Raw genomic sequence first — 24,498 nt, forward strand, 5'->3', positions numbered from 1 at the left:
TAGCAATAATTACGTTAATCATTTGTAATTAACCAAACAGGTCAGAGCATCATGCATCTCAATCTTAGACAAACAAAAAACGAGAAAAGTAATATTATCACAAAGTAGTAGCCATGTCAGTTTTATCTCAAAGAAAATTCCACCGCAATTTCCCAATCTTCAAATAGAATCCAACCATGGCATACGACCATACGTGTTAGATGAAAGAATGTGTATGTTACACTTAGCAAATGTTACCACACTACAAAAAAATTGATAATGTTTTGAAAGTATTAAAGAATCTTATGTGGAGGAAATAAAATCACACATGGGAGGATAAACAACATTACAAGAAAAATAAACCTGGATCCGGCACACAACAATCGTGTTGCTCTTTACAAAAAGAACCTTCTTTTTCATTGGTTTCCCAGTCTTTCTATCAATTTGTTGCAGTAGCTCCACAATTTCGCATTCTTCAACGACAGAATGAACATGCAAAACTGCCTTGTACCCAGCAGTAAAAATTGCCTGGCAAGCAAAAACAAATAGCATGCAACAATAAGCACTTAGGGTGTGTTTGGATGGAAGAAAATGGAGGAAAAGAAAGGAGAGGAATTTAGAGGGAGAAAGAATCCTTTGTTTGGATAGAAAAATGGGAGGGAAGGGATTTGGAGGGGAGGGAATTGGAAGGATTTGATAAATACTTTTTGTTAAGGTTTCATTCTCTTTAAAATTGGAAAGATTTGAAGGGAAAACTTCCATCTCCTATCCTTTCCCTTCCATTCCCTCCTATACAAACAAGAACTATTTTCCTTCCATTTCTCTTCCCTATCTTTCTTTTCCCTTCCTTCCCCTTCCCTACCTTTCTTTTCTCTCCAAAATTGTTATCAAAACATAATGTTTACTCAATTTTAACTAAAGACGGGACCTAGTACTAGTGTTTTGCCCACAAATCCTATACTATTCAATAAATTAAGAGTAAAATGGAGGAAGATAGCATCAAACATACATTGTCAAGCAACTCAAGGATCTGCAATTGAGCAACAAATTCATTAACAGCTGGAATTGGCTTAGCTGCATAAAGATAGAATAAGTATCATGAGCAACTTTGATACTGTCAGAATTAGGGCCTTAGGGTAGTTATTGTATTATAGAGTCATAGAAACTGTAGACTACTACATAGAAGCAAAAAATATTATTAAGTGCAAAGGAAATATATAAGAACTCCAAAACGTCATAGTCATAGAGGGGAGTGAATAGGGCTTAGGGTATAACATAGGCTTTGCATTTTAAATTTTTTAGGAATTATATTTCAAACAAGACTAGAAAATCAATATGACGATAGTGGACGTCTACTTATTCTCTCCACAACTAGGAAGTCAAAATATCCCCAACAAATTAATATAACCTTTCACATTGCATTTTCTCCTTATCCAAACACTCATTGGAAAAAATATTTATGCATTTAAAACTTTGAACTTTTTTAAAGCACACTTAAACATGATTTCAAATCCAAAATACTTAAAGAAGCTGAAATGTAAGGTACAAAGTACAAAGAGAAATGTCTAGTTTTAGTTAAAATTTAAGAAGGCTTAAATGAGGACCAAATTCTAGACACACTATAACAACTTCAATGACTACATTGTCGACTCATGCCCAAAGCCTTCCATCCAATAGCTACCCATAGCAAGCACCTAAAATAGACTTCCCCATTTACAGGCACATCTCAAAATCAGCAACTAAAAAACCCTCATACGCCACAAATAGCCACCCAATACAACGAAAGAAATAAGACCTTGCTTTACCTTATGGTCCAAAGCTTGACCTTTGGTTTGGGACTTTGGTTTGAATCTTGACCTTTGGTTTAGGACTTTGGTCCACATGTTCACCCTTTTGGTTTTGTCCAAATCTTGACATAACTCATTGCACATCCTTAAGGACTTCTAAAGAAGCAATCATCATATGGTATATTCTGTGACACATGATTTATTAGAGAAGACACACCATAGGCTCCTAAAAGAATTATCTTCTACATCAAAATATTAATTTATCATTAGAGCAATTTTATTTACCATGGCAAAGAATCTTTAATCAACTTATGTTACCATGTTTTAAGATCAAATTTTGCATTCTTACCCTTGAGCTTGTCTATTTCCAACTTAACAAGGTTTAACTATGGTAAGGGTTGAATACCTAAAAGGCGATTATGGGTAAGGGTTGAGTATACACAAAGGTCAAAACAAATATCACTTAAAAAGATAAGCTTCCTAAATGCCAATATAATCAAGCACTAATATTGAAAACACAAGCAAAAGTTTACAATGTTTACTCATAAAACATTATTTATGAAAAAAAATATACATTAATAGACATTAGAATGAATTTCATTTTGACAAAAAAAAAAAAGAAAAAACACTATGGTATTGTCGAGGGGTAATCTTATGAGACAACAATTCAACCACATAAATGTTTAATGGCACTTGAGTTAAGGAGTGAAAGAAACATTCAACAAGTCCTCAAGTGAAAATTGCTAAACATTCTCTCCATAATTACAAAACTCAATATCAAGGTAATGTTATGGGTTTTTTGATACATGGACAAGCACATCTATATTATATCAACTCTAATTTCAGAGATATTAACCATCTTATCCTTGAACTCAAATTTCAGTAACATCACATCAAATCTACATAAATTTATAATCAATCCCAAAGTGAAGAAACCAAGTTAGTCCAAATCAACCCCAAATATCCTTAGTGGACAAACGTCTATAAATAGATAATGGGACTAACAACTCAAGAAACTCTCGGCCTTAAAGACATAAGAGATTGTAATCCATGCAACATAACATGTGTATCCACTTGATTTTACATCTCAATCATGATTTCAGGTTTAATCATTATAAATCAAAAGTGCTTGTGGTAGAAATTTAGGATTCTCCTGAACATTGATATACCTTCACAAAAGTTGAAAACATTTAACAATGATCAGGGAGACAAAGTAATATGGCGATGCATATGATAATGATCTGTTAACACTAATAGGTCATCCAAAAACATTAAAATTTTCCAACAACACCAATGCCTTAATCTATACATTAAACCAAAACAAATGAAAGAGTTTGTCGATTACAAAGAGTATAATTAATTCGTCCATATCTAGTAGAAATCTACATCTGAGAAAACCGATACCCATAATCCTCCACATATAATCTCCTCCTTCGTCCATTTTCGTCTATTATCATATTCATTATCTTCAGCTTACTTATTAGTCTACTGAGCTTTCAAATGTGACACTCTTACACTACTAACCGGTGTATTTTCTAGTGTTCTTTGCACAAGAACAAAACAATATATATGATTTTTTTTTTTTTTGTCTTTAGTGTCTACGACTCCAAAACACTTTCTTATATCTTCGATTCCAATTCCAGCCTTTAATGTATGTCCACTTATCTATCTTTATGGGTGCTACATGTCTCCCAGAAGTGGAGTTGTTTGACAAAAATGTTGCAAGTTAAAACATAAAGAAATAATCTGAAAATCAAATAGTTTTTAGGAAAACGAAAGCAAAATTTCATTGTGCATAAAGAACTTACAAATGCTTGACAAGACAAAGCCCGACAATATATCTTCTTCTTCAATCCCAGACAATCTAACCCTTAGATTTTCACCAGGTTCCGCACATTTGACCTTATTTTCATCAACATATACGGCAACAACTTTCACATTAACCTGCACATGACTTCATGCTATATTTAATCCATACAAACATGAGCATCTATTCTACAAAATAGAATACAAATGTCAAAACTCAACCTTGTTTGGCATGACAATTAATGAGTCACCCTCTTGTATTGAGCCAGATTCTACTTTACCCATGACAACAGTTCCCATGTCTTTAAATTTATCTATGATGGGCATCCTGGGGTCAAAGTCATCCATTAGAATCAAAAAATTGACTAATTACATAAGATTTTCAAATCCTTAAGTTAAGAACTATAGGCCAAAGTTCTTAAAAAATTGAGTATTGATAATGAAAAGAATAACCATTCATACTGCATTGTTGCTTCATATATTTAGAGAGGTTTTGAGGTCCTTCATATAAATCAAGCAACACTTAAAAAGAATAGCTCTGATTAAAACATTGCTTGCCAAGGCATTCTCAGCAGAAGTTGCCAGTTGGCCCCACTCAAGAGATATTTTGCTTAAAGGAAAAGACAGAACTACATTCCAATTAGAAGATTTATCAGAATTGAGTTCCTTTAATAAACATCTATAACTCCCCTGGATAATCTATAGAAAGCCATGGGAAAACAAAAATTTGGATGATATTATTAATCGATTGAAAGCCAGGCGATAACAAGAATTGGACAATTAGTTAAAGTGAAGCTCTGCTTAGCAGTGACTAGTGACCTTAGAAGATGAATTCAAAAAAGACATATCACCTAAAAGGGCCACTAGGATCTCGTGTAGGGACTTCAACAGCATCTAGCACTTCGAAAAGACATGGACCATTCCACCAGGGGCATACGCTTTTGTCCATTCTTGTCTTCAAGTTTGATCCGGCCAAACCTGATATTGGAAGAAAATGGACATCTGCAAATTGTCCACGATAGAATGATAATAAGTCAAATACAAACTGTTACACAAATTGAAATCCTAAATACTTTTGGACTCATCATTGGACTCATCAAAAGTATCAAGCACAAACAGTTAGATACATCACTTTTTGTCACATTTTCGAATTATTTCAAGAGATTACTAAACTCGAGTATTATATCCATTAATGTAACATAAACAGTAAAAGAAGGTCATAACCAAATTAGCCACTTTCAAGAGATAATTTAACTAAAATAATAATTCACAAATCACATATCAACAGCTGATGATATTAAGTAGAAAATTGAAAATCAAGATCAATTACCTTTTTTGACATTGTAGCCTGAAGATTTCAAGAAAGGAATCATTTTTGACTCTATTTCATCATACCTGAAATGAAATGGCTCTTTTGAATAAAAGAAATAATGAGTAAAAGAAGGCAAGCATTGATATATGTTAAAGAATTAAGGCATTATCTGGACATTTCACTCATGCCAGATTAACTTAACATCCCAACCCTACCCCAAAAGTGGGAATTAGAAAATCAAATATACGTAGAGTGCAAAAAAACAAACTAATTGCCTATAATAAAATCAACTACATTGTTAACTCAAAAAACCCAGGTCTTCAAACAGTTCCATCAATCATAAATCAAAATAATAATAAGTTAACAAAATACACAGAATCATCAAAGCATTCATCAAATGACTCTTCTTTATCTTCATCATCACCTACTTGACATGGCTCCTTACCTTTAAAGTTCTAATTTCCTTGGTGACATTGTTGTTTTCCTCATAATCAGAATTCAGAAGCATGCTAAGACAAAATAGGTAGCTCCAGAAAAGATTAGCATAACATACAGATTTCAGACTTAAAATTTGTCTCTTCGAAAAGCCCACTCCAAACAGAAATAATTGATTGGAGAGATAGCTGACAACTTCATTTCTTATCAACTATTCTGAACAATAGTCTCAATGACTAATATAGTAACAAGCCATTTTCCACAGTCCATCCACAACATAAACTCACTCAACATGATCCTAAACTTGGTAGACATATCAGCATAATATAGTAACAAACCATTTTCCCATCTTTTCATTATTTTTTTGTATCCTTATAATAATAAGTTAATCAATCAATAATCCTAAGTATTTAAAGTTCGAGTAGATTATTTATCAATTTCCTTATTAGTAATCAATCATATTCATGTAATCTTTGCAACCAACAAAAACTTACCATCTCACTTGCCATGTTAAAATAAAAATAGGCGGGAGAACTTTTAAGCATAGCTTGACATATAAGAAAATGCTTCTTTATGAGTGTATTGTATAGATATAAACATAGATGTATAGATTCTCTTATTGATAATATTTTGCTTTTGATGACTAAGATAGTAAGATGTCCTTTTCTATATGTGTCAACCCCATGTAAGAATTGAAAGTCATAACACTTTCCTTTGCGCTCGTGGAAAAAAGCCACAACATTTTTATAGGAGCCTATTCTCTAAATAGACTTTTTGATTATTTGTCGATAGAACTAGTGCTCTTTTTATAACTTATTCTATTTTTGAGTCTTTTTACGAAGATGGTAAGAAAAGATCTTAAATTATTAATTAAGACTTATTCGTACATTACAGTACATATCATTGAGTATATTGAATGTGGATTGGGAAGAGCATATTGAATCTATCAGTAATTTTGAAAACACATCACATGCAAAAGATTACTCCCTTTGTTTTAATTTTTTTGTTCTTATCCACTTTTTGCATAGATATCAATGCAAACATAAAAGCCAAACAATTTTAATAGAGTTTTTAAAAACTCTAAAAAGTTAATATTTAGAAAATATATATTGAGATGAATCTATCAAGATCCAACATGAATATGTTTTTTTCATATAGATCGATGAGAAATTATAGTTAACGTTTAACACTAAAATTCGTAAATTATATTTAATAAGAACATAGGAAAACGGAGAGAGTATAATTTTAAAGGATGCACCATATATTAGAAATTAGGTCAAAGAAAATTTATTATAGTTGACTTGTGGCGTCAATTGTTATTCTTATTTTCAATCAAAAGCATAATGGAACCAAAAAGAAACAAGAAATGAATTGAACTATTGTTTTTTATTAAATAAAAAATTATTAAAATGAAAATAAATAATCAAAATAGTAAAATAACTTGTAAAATAAGAACTTCAAGGGAATAATTACTTATAAGTAATCAGTAGTAGCGTTAAACTCAATATTACAGTAATTTGAAACAATAAACAAATCTATTAATTTACATGTCTCGGGATTTATGTTAATTACCATCATGAACATGACATGCCTTTGTATGATAAGTTGGTAAAAATTTTGCATGATATGTTAACAACATGTTCCATTCTCAACGTAGCCAGAGACGATAGTTCTTCGATTACGAATTATAATGGACTATATTAAAATGTCTCATTAAATCATTATACTTTTTAATGTAAAGTTCGACATGAAGTTATCTATTAAGGGTCAATTGAAAACAAATTTATTTGTTATCACTAACAAGAGTAAGGTTGTGTACATTCGACATCGTAAACTCAGCCTAAGTGGGAGCCACTAATGACATTGGGGTCATGTTATGTTGAATATGTTAATCAAACGGACCACTTTTTTAGTTTTATCTTTAGTCTTTCATGTATAGCATGTCTGCATACTCCCTCTATAAATATTAATTTGCTACCAATAGTCACATTTAGAAGCAGTGGAGAACTCATAGATGGAAGGAGTATGTGTTTACATGTACAACTAGTATAGGACAAAGTTCATATGCAATAAATAGCATACACTACATTGAAATAGAAAGGTATTAGGGCCACCTTACCTTTATTTTTTTAAGAAACATTAAAGTACATTGAGATTTGAAATGATATATTTGTAGTGGAATTTTAAATAAAAAATAAGAAAAAACATCTACGTTTGTTTAGCTATGGGCAAAGAAGACCGAAAATGCACCACTTTAAAGAGTGGAAGGTTAAAGCTTTTAGGAACTGAGAAGAAAAAGAGGTCGGTCGAAGCTGACCTAATAAGAGTGAACAATGACAAAGAGAAGAGGTTTAGCAGAAGTAAATCACAAAAGATATAAGCGAATGGAGGAGAAGAATATATAAAATGATCATAGGAATTAGTTTTAATAGTTGTATATTAGTACTAGATTTGGTTGAATGTAGTGTAATCTTTGTTTGCAGCGATTTTCCACACTGATTAATGTTGTTGTAGTTATACTTAGTGTTGAAAATTGGGATTACGGCTTTGGCTTTTACTTTGACTATTTTGTTGTGTCCCTTTTAACAAAAAAGTGATCAGCTTGCTACACTGCCTTTTGTGGTGTAATAATTGTTGGACAACCTTAAAATAACATAATATAAATTCACCCTAGTGACCGTACCAAATATATAAAAATAATAACTCATAAGGGTTGCTGGTGTTCATGAATCCCCAAATTCCAACACTACTTAATAGAGGAGAGAGGTAAAAAGCACAATTATATTGCTCATGATTCCCCTAATCCCAAGACTGCCCTAATGGAGGAGAAGAAAAATAATAGAAAAAGTATGTAAATACGGATACAATCTAAGACTGAACATTTTAGGATCTCAAATCAAAGTGACACCATAAGGAAAAAAGCATAACTTAAAATAGATATACTCAAAGAAAGAGTAAAAAGTTCAGTATCTTGAATCGAAATGACAATGAAAAAATACAAACCTTTCCTTTGACCAGTTGACAGTAGGCTCATCCATCTTGTTAACCACAACGATAAGCTTGGAAACACCTAAGGTCTTTGCAAGTAAGACGTGCTCACGGGTCTGACCTCCTTTTTCATATCCAGTTTCGAACTCTCCTTTCCGAGCAGATATCACCTATTTTAAGAGCAAGCCCATACAAAAATTAGAGTCAAAGCCAGAGCAACAAGAATAATGGACCAGAAACACCCTTAATACTTACCAAAATGCCAATGTCAGCTTGTGAAGCCCCACTTATCATATTAGGAACATAACTTTTATGACCCTGAAAAACAAAAATCAAAACAGTCACCAAAAATTTTAAAGATCACATAGGATCCAAGAAATTTTCAATATGTACTACTATCCACAGGGAACTCGTATCATAAAATAAGTAACCCACACCACAATACACTACAATTACTTAAATTGTTATAGCTTATTATGAATTATAATCAAATGGCCAATAATCAAACAAAAATGATATTACCAAGAAAGAAGTGGCTTCAGATCATTCAGAAAATAGAGTTCCCTTAGAGTTCAATAACCATAAAACATTGCTCCATTTGATTTCTCTTCAGAATCGGTATCTTATATCACCTCCTTAACGAAGTTAGGTTATTTGAAAGGCCAAGGTCCAAATCAGTCAAAGCTTTAGTTACTACTACTACGGCTAGTCACATGAAAGCCACTGCCTCAAGAAGTAGCGAGTACAAAAACATAAAAGAAAAAAGGCTAGCATTTCACTATGTGTTGTGTACTCGTCAACCTGGGTCGCAACTCGCAAGACATGGGCTAACAATTGTCTATGTTTTCATGCAACTGGCTCTTTGGTGTAGTTCTTGTATGTTTGTATGTCCAGTAATGATATTAAAGAACCTACAAAAACTATTATATCACCTATGAGGGGATACGGGAGACAAAAACTCGTCACTTTCAAAATTCTTCAGTTTTGACTATCATTTGGGTGATGGGTCAAAGCAGACACATAGTTTCTTCCTGAGAAAATGCTGTTTTACTCAACCTAAAAGCACTTCTCCGAACTCCATTATCAAAAGAACCTCAACCGTATACTTCCATTCCAAATGTTCAAAGAGACAACTTTTGATGTTGCATTTATATGTACTTAGGGCTAAAAGGGCTAAGATACCATGTTTTCACACCACCTTCTTTGAGTAATGAAATGTTTTTGTATACAAAGAAAGGAATATTGATTAAACAGATAGAACGAAAACACTCATCTGCAGTCAAAAGTTCACCCACCATTGATGATACAATCTCACTAATCTGATATGTCAAAGAGATGGCATCTCACAGTTAAACTATATTAAGCGGCAAATATAAATGAAGAATAGATTACCGGTGCATCCAAAATGGTGAATCTAGTTTTCTCGGTCTCAAAATGTGCTCTTCCAACTTCAACTGTTATACCCTGTCAACAGCATTTAGGAAATCAAAAAACTACCTCCAAGTATTAATAAAATAGCATAACATAATAATAAATAAGCTTTGATCCCAACAGAAACAAAATAAGCAAGAAATATATTCAAGGCTAAAAAAATTACAGTCCAAATAAGTCCAAACAATCAATCCATATAATTTAAAGGCTTTAAAAAATACCTTAGACCGTTCTTCTTCATTGGTATCCATAATGTATGCCATATACCTAGCATAAGAAACAATTTTAATTAGGTGAGCTACTAAAACTGATTATTTAATAACATAATGCCTCCAAGGCTGCAACCATATTCATGTCAGACTTCATGAGTTGATAGATGAAACTTTACACATTTTTGATCACATCAACACCTAAGGAACAGAATGCCAATGTGCACTAGGGAAAAGGAATAAATCAAAAGCTGAGTAAAGGATACCCCAATAGATGTCTAAAACAAGAGACAGCAAAAATATAATCGTCGAAATAAAAGCAACGACACGTTCATCGTTAAATCATGTACACCAAGTCCATCAATTTTACACGAACACACTTAGAATCGATCTGGTAGATGATTTTCTTGAAACTTGGCAGTACTATTCCTCCAGAGAAGAAACTCCAAGAAGCTGTAAAAGAAACAATATTATTCACTCCTTCAAGTCTCAATCTATTCAAGAAATGTATGGGAAATGGAGAAAAGGTTTATGTGAATGGTGTGAGGAAGATTTTGGGGAAAATGGGCATTCTAGGCATGTTGTAAGGAAATAGAGCATAAAAATTTCTTTATCATCTTTGATGAAGGAAGAGAACAGGAGCTATTGGCCATGGTGAAGCCCATATCCTATCACCTCAATAATCCATCATTAACCCTAACTAGAACCGAAACCATCAAAGAACCCATCACTTAACACCCACACAAGTCCGTTCAACAAGAAACCCAGAGCCACCAAACCTAACAACCCAAGACCAAACTACACAGCTTGCCAATCCCAATCTAAAATATACCCTCACCAACAAGTCCACCCTCATATCCATTGTCCCACAACCAACATTCAACTCCCTAAGATCAAACTACCAAAAAACCAAATGTTCCAAAGAAATAATGCAAACCCAACAAGAAACGCCTACTTGAATGCACCCTCTTACAAGTACAAAAAAAGAGAGAATAAGAAAACCCATAAACACTTCCTTAGAGAAAAGATGGAAAAGAAGGGGAAGATTAATAAAGAAAGAAAAAAACAAAGAAAATCATAAGAGAGGAAACCATAATTGTACGGAAGAGGAAGCAAAACCAACTCAATGAGTTTAGTCATCAAATCACCAAGTCACCGAGTACGAAGATAAGTAGAACCATCATTGATAACAAATTTGGAGACATATTTTTCATGATGAGAGAAAATGAGAGATAGATGTTGGAATTGTGCATAAATCAAAAAGGGTGATTTTATCAAATTTAATTCCTTGCTAATATTGATTGAAGCATTAGAGGACCTAATCCTTTCTCAAACAATCAAACAATCAAACAATCAAAAAAGAGAATCTGAAAGGATTTCTTTCAGAATTTTCAGACCTTGGAAATGACAAAAAGTATACATCAATTTAAAATGGATCCATGGCCATAGATCAAATACATAAACAAAAGCAAAAGTGGCCTAGTTCGCTCTCCTTATCGGCACATTTCAGGAACTTGTAAAAAGGAGAGCCAGCTTGGACTTCACGAGAAGATGGGAATCTGGAAATCTCACACGCATCACTGACATCATAAGCAAATATGGTCAGTCATCATCCTATTGCTATACATCTCCAAATTTTGGCCCATTTTCAACATCCTTCAATCAGGCATTCTAGACCTGAAAAGTAACCAAATCTAGATATTTCCCACTCTACCATATTCTTATTTTCATACCAAACAAATGTCACCTCCTGGTTACCTACCATTCACATATGCTTGCTTTAAGAAAAACCCACATTCTTCATAAATCAATGCTGATGCAAAGGGTACAAAATCAGCGTAAATCATGACACCACTCATCTACATCGAACCTAACCATTGCCCCACCTTGAGGACAAGGTGGATCTTTGGGATGTCTGTATTTCTATGCACGATGCATGCGATTAAGTAACTAGCGAAAAAAGAGCATGGTTTTTGTAAGAATTTTCTATGCAAGAACAAACTCAGTTAGCAAATTCATAGGATTTGATTAGTATCTAAGCTCAATGAGAGTGGAGTTTCATTCATGCTCTTGGAAATTACAAATTATGTTCTACAGATTGGGAGCTTGGAGAATGCTTGAAATACTCTTGCGATTGTAGTTATTTCTTTCTTCAACAAATACTTTACTTTCATAAACATTCTGTTTTACACAAGAATTCTACTCAATTTCCTAAAACCACCAATTTGCCCAGAATTATTGTCTTGGCTGATTTAGTTCATAACAAAAGAACTGCACAAAATTAGATGGTGCCTTAAGAAAATCTGGAATCAACACAGTTAGATAACCAACCTTAAGCTAATTTTCACACAATAAAAACCGAATTCATACAAAGCATACAAAATGAAAAATCACATTATAGGCTATGTGTTTATATTATATCAATGGAGTATAAAATACTCTTACAAATGAATTACAATTGTGTAAGAGGTAAAAACAAAAGGCTATGTGTTTGGCTTAGGGGTTGTGTTTGATGTATTTTTGAGTGAGTATGAGAGCTCTATATATAGTACTAAGTACATTAATGTTAATTGCTCACTAAATACAAGATTAATATTGAATAATGAATGATATGAAACAGCTCCAAGAACTTGAAAGGTCGAAAAAACAGCATCCTAGGCACATCAGAGGATCCGCTCGACCGGAACAGAGAGCTCGCTCGGTCGAGCGAGCTAGAGACACCTTCTAGATGCATTTTGTCTGACCGCTTGACCAACCAAGAAAACTTGCTCGGTCGAGCGACCATCAGGCTTCTTCTGTCAGAATTTTGTTCGAGCAAGCATCTATCAAACCCTTTACACTTCTTCATTAATCATCATTAACACCAAAAATTCCCATAAACACTCTTCCACAATAAATCACATTTAAACATTACAATCATTAAGTTAACAACTTAATCTCCCACATTATCACCCCCATTGGATTCCAAACCCAAGAGTCATACATGAATGCACTCATCAAATGTGCACTCAAGTCACATAATTCATAACAATAGGCATAGAATTTTTTCAACTATATTTTGGACATAAGAAACGAAACTTATTGTCATATGGTATGATTGCATGTTACGGAGTGGCCATGGTATACCTAGCCGTTGATAATACCATTGATAATACTCTGTACAATATTGTACTGGAAAAGGATACATCTTATTGATTAGACTTCAAGTACAAAAACAATTATGACGGAATAAGCAAAACAACGTTACTCGGACTCTTCATTTTGCTTTACGTACCCGTGTCTGATCCTTAATGCTCAGACATTGATATGGCACTTAGACACTTCATTTTAGGTGGTGTAAAATTGAATATTTAGAAGTATCTGACACTTTTACACATACCACTATCTAACATCAGTACCCAAGTCCAAGTAACATAACAAAAACTCCCTATTGAAGCACCCTCAAAGCTCAATCCCAGAAACCATCAGCAGCCCTTTCCATAAGGGAATCACTAAAAATAAAAATTAACTTCATTCAAACTTATGGCAAAAACTCAAGAATTCTTTCTAAGATGTCTTCATGCATCATACACCAAAGCCAAAAACAAAACATAGGTTTGCTCACTTGATTAAGAATACACCTCATGAAAAAAGGTCTAGGGTACGAATTCTAAAAAGCAAGGAGGATTCTTTGAGGAAAGCTTCCCTTACCATCCCTTTAGTTTGGACCCTATAAGATGGCACCCAAGAGGAAATTACGAGATTAGGTTAACATAACTACTGAATTAAATATCTCACCAACTGTCTCTTGCTTTATCCTTCGCTTCTTTCTCGTATTTTTGGATAGTACGATCATCGACCTGCCCACTAAGAAAAAGTATTTGACCACCAATTGTTGACTTGCCAGCATCTGATAAGACACCAATATCAGAATTCCAAGTCATCAAGAATAACATAGAGACAACAGTTTCACAAATAGATAAGAATTACATAAACACAAGACAAAAACATAAGACCGCCACCTTTCTGCTCTTATATTCACAAATTGACAAGCATGCTACAAAATATAATCAAGATAAGACAACGTAAACACCTAAACTTTTGTAATTGATTTAGAGAAACTTTTGTAATTGATTTAGAGAGGGACAATAATAATAATAACTAGTACCAAAAGAAAAGATATAGTAGAGGAAGATAGATGCGTACAAGACCAAGCATTTTAAATCAGCTATCTATCAGCTATCTATAATGGAACTAGCCATAAAATTTTATAAATTTGTTCATAGTACAATTCTACACAGGGCCGTCTCCGACATTTCAAAGGTCCTAAGCAAAATATAAATTATAGGCCCCTAAAATCTAAAAATAACGTTCTATTACATTTTGGTATTTGTAAATTCGTTTAACAATACTTTAATTAGTACAATTATTTTTTATCAATATATTAAAATATTGCTAAATTTTATAATTACATGGAACCAATAATTATTAATCATAAATTCAAATAGCCATTCCTTTTAAGTTTAAAGTTTAAACCACTATATATTATCACTTATCTGAATTGTACTAATAATAGTAGTAAATTAAAAATTATCAAGAGAGATTATATTGCTCACTTACAATAATTTATACTAGTATATCTTAATCATTCAATACAAGCTGATAATACAAATTTATTAACCAATTTATATAACTATCTTTTAAAAAATAGATTGAATGTGAATACATTAAATGTAAATACTCTCCCTATCCATTTAATTTTGTTACACAATACGCAAAAGGCCTTCATTTTAATTTTAACTATATAACAAAAATATGAGGCCCTCTATAAATCGGGGCCCTGAGCGGTAGCTCATACTGCTCCCCCTAATAGTCAGCCTTGATTCTACATGAAGATACAAGCTCCCAGGCATATATAAGGACATTGTCAAACATTTGGCAAAACACATCCAAACATCGCCATCAAAAACCGAAAACTCCATGACAATAAAGGTATAAACATTTCATTAAGAGCATGATTATTAAGAGAAGTATGAAATGTTAACTCACCAACATGACCAATAGATACAACATTGAGATGGCGTTTCTTGTTCTTAGCCTCTTCATTGGCATCATGGACAAAGGTTTCATTCACTCCATGGACAGAAGCCTCCATCTTTCTCTGATCTGGAAATTTCAATGAATAATGACAAATTCGAAATTGAAAATTACTTCTTCAAATTAATAGGCTTCCAAACCATTAAATAAACATATACTTCCTCTAGATTTTAATAGTTGCTATGGTTCTGTAGCAAATACTAATTTCAACTGATCTTATTTGGTATATATTTCTCTATGTATAATGTAAAACATAGTCAAGTGGGATCTTGTTTGATTTGTCTTAAGGCATATTTTCATAACATTATTTTTTTACAATTTTTTATCACATGGAATTAAAGATATTAACTCAAAAACGTGCATTGGAAAGCGTAAAAAACAGAAATGTAGTAACTATTAAAACCCGAGGAAGTAATAAACAACATTCATACCTTTTGTATCGATATGAAAATGATCGGCATTAGAAGACTCCTCAATATCTAGGGATAAAAAATGCAAAATACATTAAACAAATGCATTCGAGTGGATAATTCACAATTGCTACAACATTTCATTACCCAATGACATCAAGTGGCTACCACCTAGGGTGGGGTTTAAGGGGTCGAATGTAAGTGACATTAACTTTGTTAGCGATAACACTAACAAATAGGTAGTTTTCATTTACTCTTGGTAGCAAACATCATGTGCAACTTCACATAAATAAGAAGTGTACGTAAACTAATGAACCATTTAACTATAGTGAATTATGATTCAAAACCAAAGAAGCATATCTTTGGCCCCATCGAAATAAGAAACATGTCAACAATCCATTCATATGCATCACTAATTAGATGATGAGGCATTTGGCTACCTCACAGACAGCCCTGAAGGTAAGAAACAAGATATATGGAACAGAGCACAAAAAGTATGCAATTATGAAATAAAGATAAGAGGATTTACAATGTCAGGTGTCAAAGAACAAGACCTAGAAGAAGAAGAAATTTGGCGAGGAAGACTAAGAACAATAGGTTGGCAACACAAAATAATTTATGGGAAAACTTTTAGGTGAAAAGGTAGTTATTAGAAAACCTTAAAAAACTTATGGAGATAGAGGTAAGTTTTAGTGTATGAAATAGTCCTTTCCTTTTTCTTTATAAATCTATAATTGATTATGAAAACTTGATCTTTTATAGCTCCCTTCTAGAATCTAGAAGCTCATATGAAACAATGTACACAGTTGTAGCTGCTTAACAAGAACCTCCCTCACTATTAAGCCAACATATGTGTTTTTATAAGGACCTTTTCTAATGTTAACAAAGCTTTAAATAACAAATTAACATGAGAATAAACATTATGATCTTGTACTATCATTAATAGTTCATTTGTCACAAAGGATTGAGACGATTTTTCTTTTTCTGCTTAACAATGAATATCGAATGTGAGTGGAGAATAAGAATTATGGTTGTACAGTGGCAAACATAGCATACATAGAAACCCAAGAGGTCCTGTATAGAAATGAATGTTAGTAAACCTTTTTGTTACTTTACCGGTCTTTTAATTTCATGAGGGGGACCCCATCACTTTCATGATATCAATTTGTATTTCTAGCAGAACTATAATGTGAAGGGAGAAAACAAATAAAAAAAGGGGGAGAAATGTACTAAAGATTATACCTTCTTTCGTTTTGACTAGACCATCAACTTCTTGTGGCTTTGTCTCCACGTCAATTGCCCCATTATCTTCTGTTTCATGCAAAATATGACACAATCACGGGAAGTACAGATAGAATACAGATAAAAATAGAAATACTCAGCACTGTCAATTACCAGATGAATCAAGCTGCAAAGCACGTATTTCTTCTGAAAGATCTGTCGAATATAAAAATAATTTGGACCTTAAAACAGTTAGACCAACATATTATACAGTATACACACCAAATGGGAAAAACCTAGCACATATCACATATCATGAATTACGATGATGACAAAGAACATAACATCAGGTCCACAAAAAGCACCCCATACATAGTTTCAAATAAACGAACCAGAAGTCCATGCTATGAGCTCAAAAGTATTAAGAATATAGAATGCACCAAAAAGTAAACAAAGTAGCACTATACCACATAAGTACATAATGATAAAGCAATGGGTAACCACACACCCTTCACTTCCCTAAAAGATAGTGGAAAAACAAGGTCGCATTGCATTGCATCAGCCGTGTTGTAAATATCAAAAAAATACAAACAAATATTTCTGCATTGTAAAGGTGTTTAAAAGACCGTATTTTGGGCAATATCATGAGATATTTCATGGTTCAACCCATATTTAGGCGTTACGATAACCGCATCACCGCTTCATTACCGCGATCCTGATAGTTACCGCATTTCACACGCCCTGAATGGCTAGATGAATACAAAAGGAAAAATCACAAAAGAAGTAAAGACAGAAAAATCAATTTGAATCATAAATGTAGATGAAATAGCATCCCAGTCAATTATCCAGGCAAACTCCAGGGGAACCACACAAACTAACCCCACGTAAAATGTGTGGAAGAATTGTAGATTAAGATACAAAACAAGCCTAATTGAAATGCATTCAAGAGATAGAAGAAACTTAACTATGCATGTGAAATGTGAATATTGGAACATATACACCAATACTCACAACCGGAATCAACATACAAAGACATAAAGGCAAAGAACCACTTGAAATTGAATACGTCACCAACAATGAAAATAAAAACTGCCAGAAAATTCACCACATCACACAACAATAAGTGTAGACAATGGAAGATCCAAGAACAACGAATACATGATGTACCTCACAAGATCCATAACAGTCATAATTATATAGTCATGATTAGGGACGTGCATAATTAGACCAAAGTAGATTAGATAGGGTCTTACAAAATCATAAATTCAAGTTGGTCAAGATTGGACCATCTATTTATTTGTTTGTATATATATTTTCATGTTAAAAAAAATTTAAGCATTTGAAGTTATAGATTTAAATTATGAAAAGAAGCTAATAACTATATGAAGACATGAATCAACTCTTCTAAATATACGTCATACCAAAATTTTCACCGGACAGCAGTGAAAAATATGGTCATCTTGGTCCAACCCGTCTGACATTTCTGCCTTGGTCTTCATAATTTTAGCAATCCAAAAGTTTGGATCGCACCATGATTTGTGAAAATAAAAAAAATGAGGCAATAAAGGAGCACATTAAATCATACCCATCGTTGGAGTTTGAACCTACAAGCTAAAATCAATGTCCACTCCAAAACCTCCTGCAAAACAAAGTAAGAACTAAGATATGTATTTTAGAAAACGGGTTGCACAATTACCTAATAACAAAATACTAAGTGAAGTGCATACAATACAACAATTTATATGAAACGTCACAAAAGCACCAATAAGTCGACTATGAAGTCAATAAAGCAATAAGGTGACAAATATAAAATGTAAAATATAATCAAACGACCAGCACATGACGTTACAAATTATAGTGAGAACATGTAAACGAAGTATCCATACAAAGATAAAAAAAATTAAATTCCAAAAGGGTCACACAACTCACAATGGTAGCCAAAAAAGTCTAATATAGACACTTTAGTAATTCTGTAGTGAAAGTCTAAGAGCTCTAATTCAGCTCTTTCCATTTTTATAATGGAAAAACAAGCAAATGTAAATGTGTCCAGAAAAAAAGGAATATGTAGACACAAAGATTTGTAGGATTGGCAAAGCGACTAGTCAAAAGAAAAATTCCCTTAGATTGCACGCATTATTTCCATGACACATTTTGACATTAAGAAACCAATACTTGAGCTTAAATCAATTCTTGTTGGACCCTAGTAAGGTTTTTAGAATCCCTTGTAATGTCTAGAGTGTTACTAAGCTCTATGAAAAAGCTCATTGTTTCGTAACATATGGAATTGTAAATTGGAAGGTTCTTCAAACTTTGAATTTGAATTTGAAACATAATTAAAATAGATTCAAAATTAAATTACAAGTTCTCAAACTAATTCTTGAGTGTTAATAAGCTTTAATACCAAAATGAGTATAACATGAGATGAATAACAATAATCCAATAAATTTTATACAATCTACTCTAATATCATCAAACAACAAAACGTAAGAAATTTTCATAATCAATTCAAGAATTCTGAGATCAAAATTATAATTAAATGAATAACGGGACCTAAAATAATCCTTGACAAACCAATGCAAAATCCTCAAACAGATAAGATTTTCTTGGAAATAAATCAAAAAAAATTTCATAATCAATCCTAGAATTCTGAGAGCACAATAAGAATTGAATAACAAAACCTAATTCAACAAATACTTCACAAATTGATCCAAAATCCTCAAACAAAAAAAATCATTTTGGAAAAATTGTATAAATAATCGAAAAATTCTAAAACCAACAAAAGATTAAATTAATCATGTTCACGAACAAAATGAATAAGTCAATCAAATGAAGATGGAGAAAGTGTGCTTTTGATTTTGTCAAATTGAGGAAGAAAATGACAACTAAAAGGATGAAGAGTAAGACAGAGCAGAAAGTGTGAAAATCAAAGTTTAGGGTTTTGAGTGGTACTAATTGTAGAAGAATACTCCTAGATAAGAGTATAAAGTCGATGATGAATGAGTCAAAAAGCAATAAGAATGGCACATAGGATGCCAAGTTGGATGCGCATGGGCCTTGGACCATAAGGGTCTAGATCGGACCCGACCCGATCCAAAATTAAGGGTCTAGATCGACCTATTTTGGTCCTTAAGGTTCGGCGGATTTGGGTTCATGAGTTTAGAGTCCGGATGGACCCAGATCTGACTTAAGGACCCCTTTACATTTATATAATATATATATATATATATATGTGTGTGTGTGTGTGTGTGTGTGTGTATATATAAACTATTATGTGTATTTGTTTGTTTGATTTGGAACTATGTTAGTTTATGTAATTTGAAATGTAGTTATTGTATTTGTACTTTGAAAATCAAAATGTTTTATGAATATTTCGTTTCAAAAACTTGAATATTAGAAAACTTCTTATATTTGATGTCTCAATTAGTATAAAGTATTAGAAAATCCATGTTAAGTATGTAAACTAAAAATGTTTGAATAATTTTATATGAATAAACTAAAATTGCAATATAATTTTTTTTAGTTAAACACGCCAAACCCTAAGTGTATGGGTCTGGGTCTAAACTTTCCAAACCCTATGTACTTGGGTCCGAGTCTAAGCCCAATAAAAATAGTATCTAGGGACTGGATCTAGTTGGACCCGACCCAGATACAACTCATATGCATCCCCTGTCAATGAATAATGGACAATTCGAATGCATTTTAATTGTTTTTTTCTTATAAACACCCTTTATTTTCTCTTCATACACAAGTTTGTTGTAGAATTTTCCATTAAAATTCTACATAGGTGCATTGCACAAAAAAACACTTAGGTATATATTTCCATTACCATGTAATTATTTTCTAAGAAAAAACATTATAGAAGAAATAGTTTAGGTAGCATTTGGAAGCCAAGAATTAATTTAAGAACTTGTTCAATTTTGAATTTCAAAACTATGAATTTCAATTTCAAAATCAAATTCAATGTTTGAAGACCTACCAATTTCCAATTTCATATTTATAATCAAAATAGAGCTTCTTAATACTCTAGACATTACAAGAAAATTTTTGAGCTCAAGTAGTATATAAACATAAAAAAACTACCAACGATAATATTGTAGTACACAAACATAGAAATTCGAAAGCTAATGTTGCACATGAATACATTTTATCAAACTGAATCATGAATATTAACACTCTAGACATTACAAAACAATAGAGCTTGTTAGTACTTCAATTTAATCCCTAGATGTACAAACAGTACAAAAAACCCAATGATCAAGATATATACCATATTATTTGAAGTAAATTTTGAATTAAGTGAGGTAAAGCAATACACTTCAGCTTGCAACTGCAGTAGCTGAAATTCAATCTTTCAACTTTCGATTTCAAATGGCAAATAAAGATTTCCAATACAAATACATGATAATAAAATTTTACAGCAAAGTGTTAGTAAATTAACAAACCCTTAGGCCTTTAGTTTTGGGCATGGCTTAAAAATAGTACATCAAAGTAGTTGTCATCTGATGCAAAAGATTCTTAAACCTACTCTCCAATCAAACTCGCATGATTAAGTATAATGGATTCAACATAACCATTACGACAATTAATTCCATGCTATTCTTGGGACATCCATCACAAGCTAATGAGCATTTTGTTCTTTTAAAAAACTTAAATCCTAGATAAGCCAAAAAAAGTCTCACACAAAACAATAATCTCAAGCACATAACCTTTAAATAAACTTTACAAGTTGTTAAGACAGTTAAGGATTTTGGCAATTTTCTAAAAGTCACCTTATAAACAATAAGAACACACAACGAATTTATGTAAAGCTTGAACATGTGCAATTGATAATTTTTGGAGTAATCAAAAGGTGGAATAAAGCAAATGAGCATCAAAAACCAATTTTTAAAAGAAACCCAACTAAAAAAGTAAGTTAAACTCAAGTAAAAGCAAAATGATCATAATTATGTATTAAGATTCCCAAATGATTAGTTACGATGAGGAACATTATTGTTAAAATCGCGATTCTGATCTACAATTCTACAATTTTACGATCCTAAAACAAGTGAGCGATTTGAACCATAGGTAGAATCTTTAAGTTGTAGAATCTTATGATTCTAGTTGGAATAAAATTCTTAAAGGTAGAATCATAACACGATTCTACGATTTAACAATCAGATTCTACTAATTTAATATTAATTATTATTAATTTTTCTTATGTACCATCTTTCACTAATCTCTTTCACTTATACAAATAAATCTCAAATGTTTCATCATGAAAACTTTTAAAAAATAAATTACTTAATCGGTATGAAGATTTAAACTAATTATTAAAAATTTTTCTTTACATTCTTACAAATAAAGTCAAAGAAACTTTAATTCATAAATTCAGACTTTTAAAATGGATAATAGTGATAAGATACTATATATTTTAACGTATTTAAGTTTATTTGTAGAATCGTACAATTCTACGATTCGATTTTACCGATTCGATTCTACCTCTGTAAACGATTCTAAGTAGAATCCCGATTTTTACAACTTTGATGAGGAACGAATTAACTATTCACAAAACCATTAATCTTAAGTCTTTATGCAACATTTGTTCAATGTTGTTCAATGTTTTTTGTTGGCCATTAACTTAAAGTTGTACATTCTGATTAGGATGTAACTAAATAAATAAGAACATTAATAAGTATTTGAGGAACTGATCATATTAGGCATTCAAAATGCATCAAATACTTCAAGGCAGGGTTCAAGAGACTTCCAAGTTCCAACAGCTGAACTAAACTAGCTAAACTACAAGTACACAGCACCGCAAATAAATTTCACAGCAACGAATAAAGAAATAAGAGAATCCAATGGCACAAGATAATTGATCACACAATCTTTCACTATATAGATTTTTCTTGAGATAGCTTACTAGTTACTTATTTTATACAAATTAATTGTAAACTATCCTGGAATGTAGCTAGAGTTATGACATTTTTAAGAGCATACGCTTTTCCAATTAAGCAAAGGGACCTAGTATCTGTCGAGAATGGTAAGAGAAAACAAAGCAAGTAAAACCTAGGTGATATCAAACCCAAAAAATCATTAGTTTTGCCATTAGTTTTGTAATTGAGCAATAACATGAAAATCACAGACCTTTTGAAAAGGTACAATTTATAAGGTACTATAAGGTATATTAGCATCTCAAACAAAGTCTGAAGAAATGAAAATGGAGGAAAAATTCATCATCCACAATGGTGTTTCGATTGAGATTGATATTCAGCAAGAACTTCAACCAAAATGCTAAAAAATCACAGAACTTCACAGTATCTCAACCAAATAATTTCACAATCTCAATCGCAATTAACAAATAAAATTATGACAACACTCAATCTAGGGTTTGCAAAACTCTCAATCTCAGTCGTAGAAGATAAGATACAATAAATTTCAATGGAGATTATAAAGAAAATACCTGAAAATCGAAGACCAAAAATGCTTTGAGGACCTTCCTTTTGCTAATGGCGGACAAAGACTAGAAAATGGAGGAAAGTGGAAGTGAAAAATGAAAGATGAGGTTCGTTATTTTTATCGGGGGAGGCAGTCGTTAGAAAGTGGGTCAAGAAATTAGGGATGATTCTTCTAAAAAAAAAAAATAAAGAAAAAAAAAACTAAAAAAAATAATAAATCATCACCTTTATTGAGAGTCTTTTCATTGCCCAAAAACAAACTAATTCCCACTTTGCATTTATTGGGAAAATATTTCTCATAATACCGTCCACGTAGGATAGGTTTGGGAAATTTTTTTTTTTTAACATAACCGCTAGTTGAAATGGCGGTTTTGTTTAGGTATCTTAAGTAAACCGCTATATGAAATGGCGGTTTACATGAATTTCAATTTTAAAAAAAAAGAAATAATATAGCAAACCGCCACTTGAAGTGGCGGATTTGTAGCTGTACAAAACGGCTACTTCTGTTTTTATTTGGTCACTTCATCTCACATGTTCTTCCTTCCTCCTTGCTGCCGGTTCTACTTTAAAAAAAAATTCTTCAATCTTCATTTACTCTATATTCACAATTCCTCTCATTCAACTAAATTAATCAACTACATTCTCATCTTCTCCTTCTTTACTTGTTCATTTTCATCATCATTTAAGGTATTAATATAAACCCTAATTTATTTCAATTTGCAAAATGAATATTTTGTTCACTATTGTTGTCATTTGAAGTTATAAATACATTGATTGTTTGTTACATTCTATTGATTTCATAATTTAAGCTTACGTTTTACACATGCTTAGTTGAATTTTATGATTTGGTTTGTATGAATATAAAGTGTTTGATGAAATTGGTTACTCATCCACCGGTGCGCAAAACAAAAGGGGTCGGGGGTTGTAGGGTAACAAACTTTGTATATTCTTAAATGATTTGAACTTCTTGTATGACTTTCCATGATTGTAATATATCTTCGCTTTATTATCATAATTAATTTTTTCAAATCAAGCTGGTTCGTAATTGATTATTATAGAATAGATGGTATTGAACTAGTTTAATGTAGGTTGCGTTCACTATTTAAGGGAAATGAAATAAAAAAAAAAAAAAAAAAAAAAAAAAAAACCAACACCAAACCGCCACATGAGATGGTGGTTTGCCTTGAGCAAACAACCACTTCATGTGGCAGTTTACTGCTTAAGGCAAACCGCCATCTCAAGTGGCCGTTTGGTCTAAAAAAAAATTAAAAAAATAATTTCCACGTGGATGGTAATGTGGGAAATACTTTCCCACATAATGCAAAGTGGAAATTAATTTTTTTTAAGCAATATTATGGGAAAAGATTCCTTTATTGACCACATGTTTTGAAATTAGTCAATATCAAAAAC

At 32.2% G+C, this 24,498-nt stretch overlaps 1 protein-coding gene across 3 annotated transcripts in view; it reads right to left on the reverse strand.

Moving 5' to 3' along the window:
* LOC130801292 (uncharacterized) overlaps positions 1–23,293 on the reverse strand; it is a 25,264-nt gene extending 1,971 nt beyond the window's left edge. The window contains exons 1-17 of one of the 3 annotated variants that reach the window (XM_057665108.1): positions 23,094–23,293; positions 18,240–18,293; positions 16,829–16,870; positions 16,676–16,744; positions 15,455–15,502; positions 14,976–15,092; positions 13,725–13,836; positions 9,960–10,005; positions 9,700–9,771; positions 8,563–8,625; positions 8,323–8,477; positions 4,903–4,967; positions 4,424–4,574; positions 3,795–3,900; positions 3,575–3,710; positions 989–1,053; positions 343–507 (exon numbers count right to left, since the gene is read on the reverse strand). In XM_057665108.1, coding sequence (XP_057521091.1) covers positions 343–507; positions 989–1,053; positions 3,575–3,710; positions 3,795–3,900; positions 4,424–4,574; positions 4,903–4,967; positions 8,323–8,477; positions 8,563–8,625; positions 9,700–9,771; positions 9,960–10,005; positions 13,725–13,836; positions 14,976–15,092; positions 15,455–15,502; positions 16,676–16,744; positions 16,829–16,870; positions 18,240–18,243 — 1,416 coding nt within the window. In that variant the 5' untranslated portion in view covers positions 18,244–18,293; positions 23,094–23,293. The other 2 variants (XM_057665109.1, XM_057665110.1) reach the window with 2 other exon arrangements.
* Positions 23,294–24,498: the final 1,205 nt, after the last annotated feature.

This window comes from Amaranthus tricolor, chromosome 15 (assembly GCF_026212465.1).
Source record: "Amaranthus tricolor cultivar Red isolate AtriRed21 chromosome 15, ASM2621246v1, whole genome shotgun sequence".
Lineage (NCBI taxonomy): Eukaryota > Viridiplantae > Streptophyta > Magnoliopsida > Caryophyllales > Amaranthaceae > Amaranthus > Amaranthus tricolor.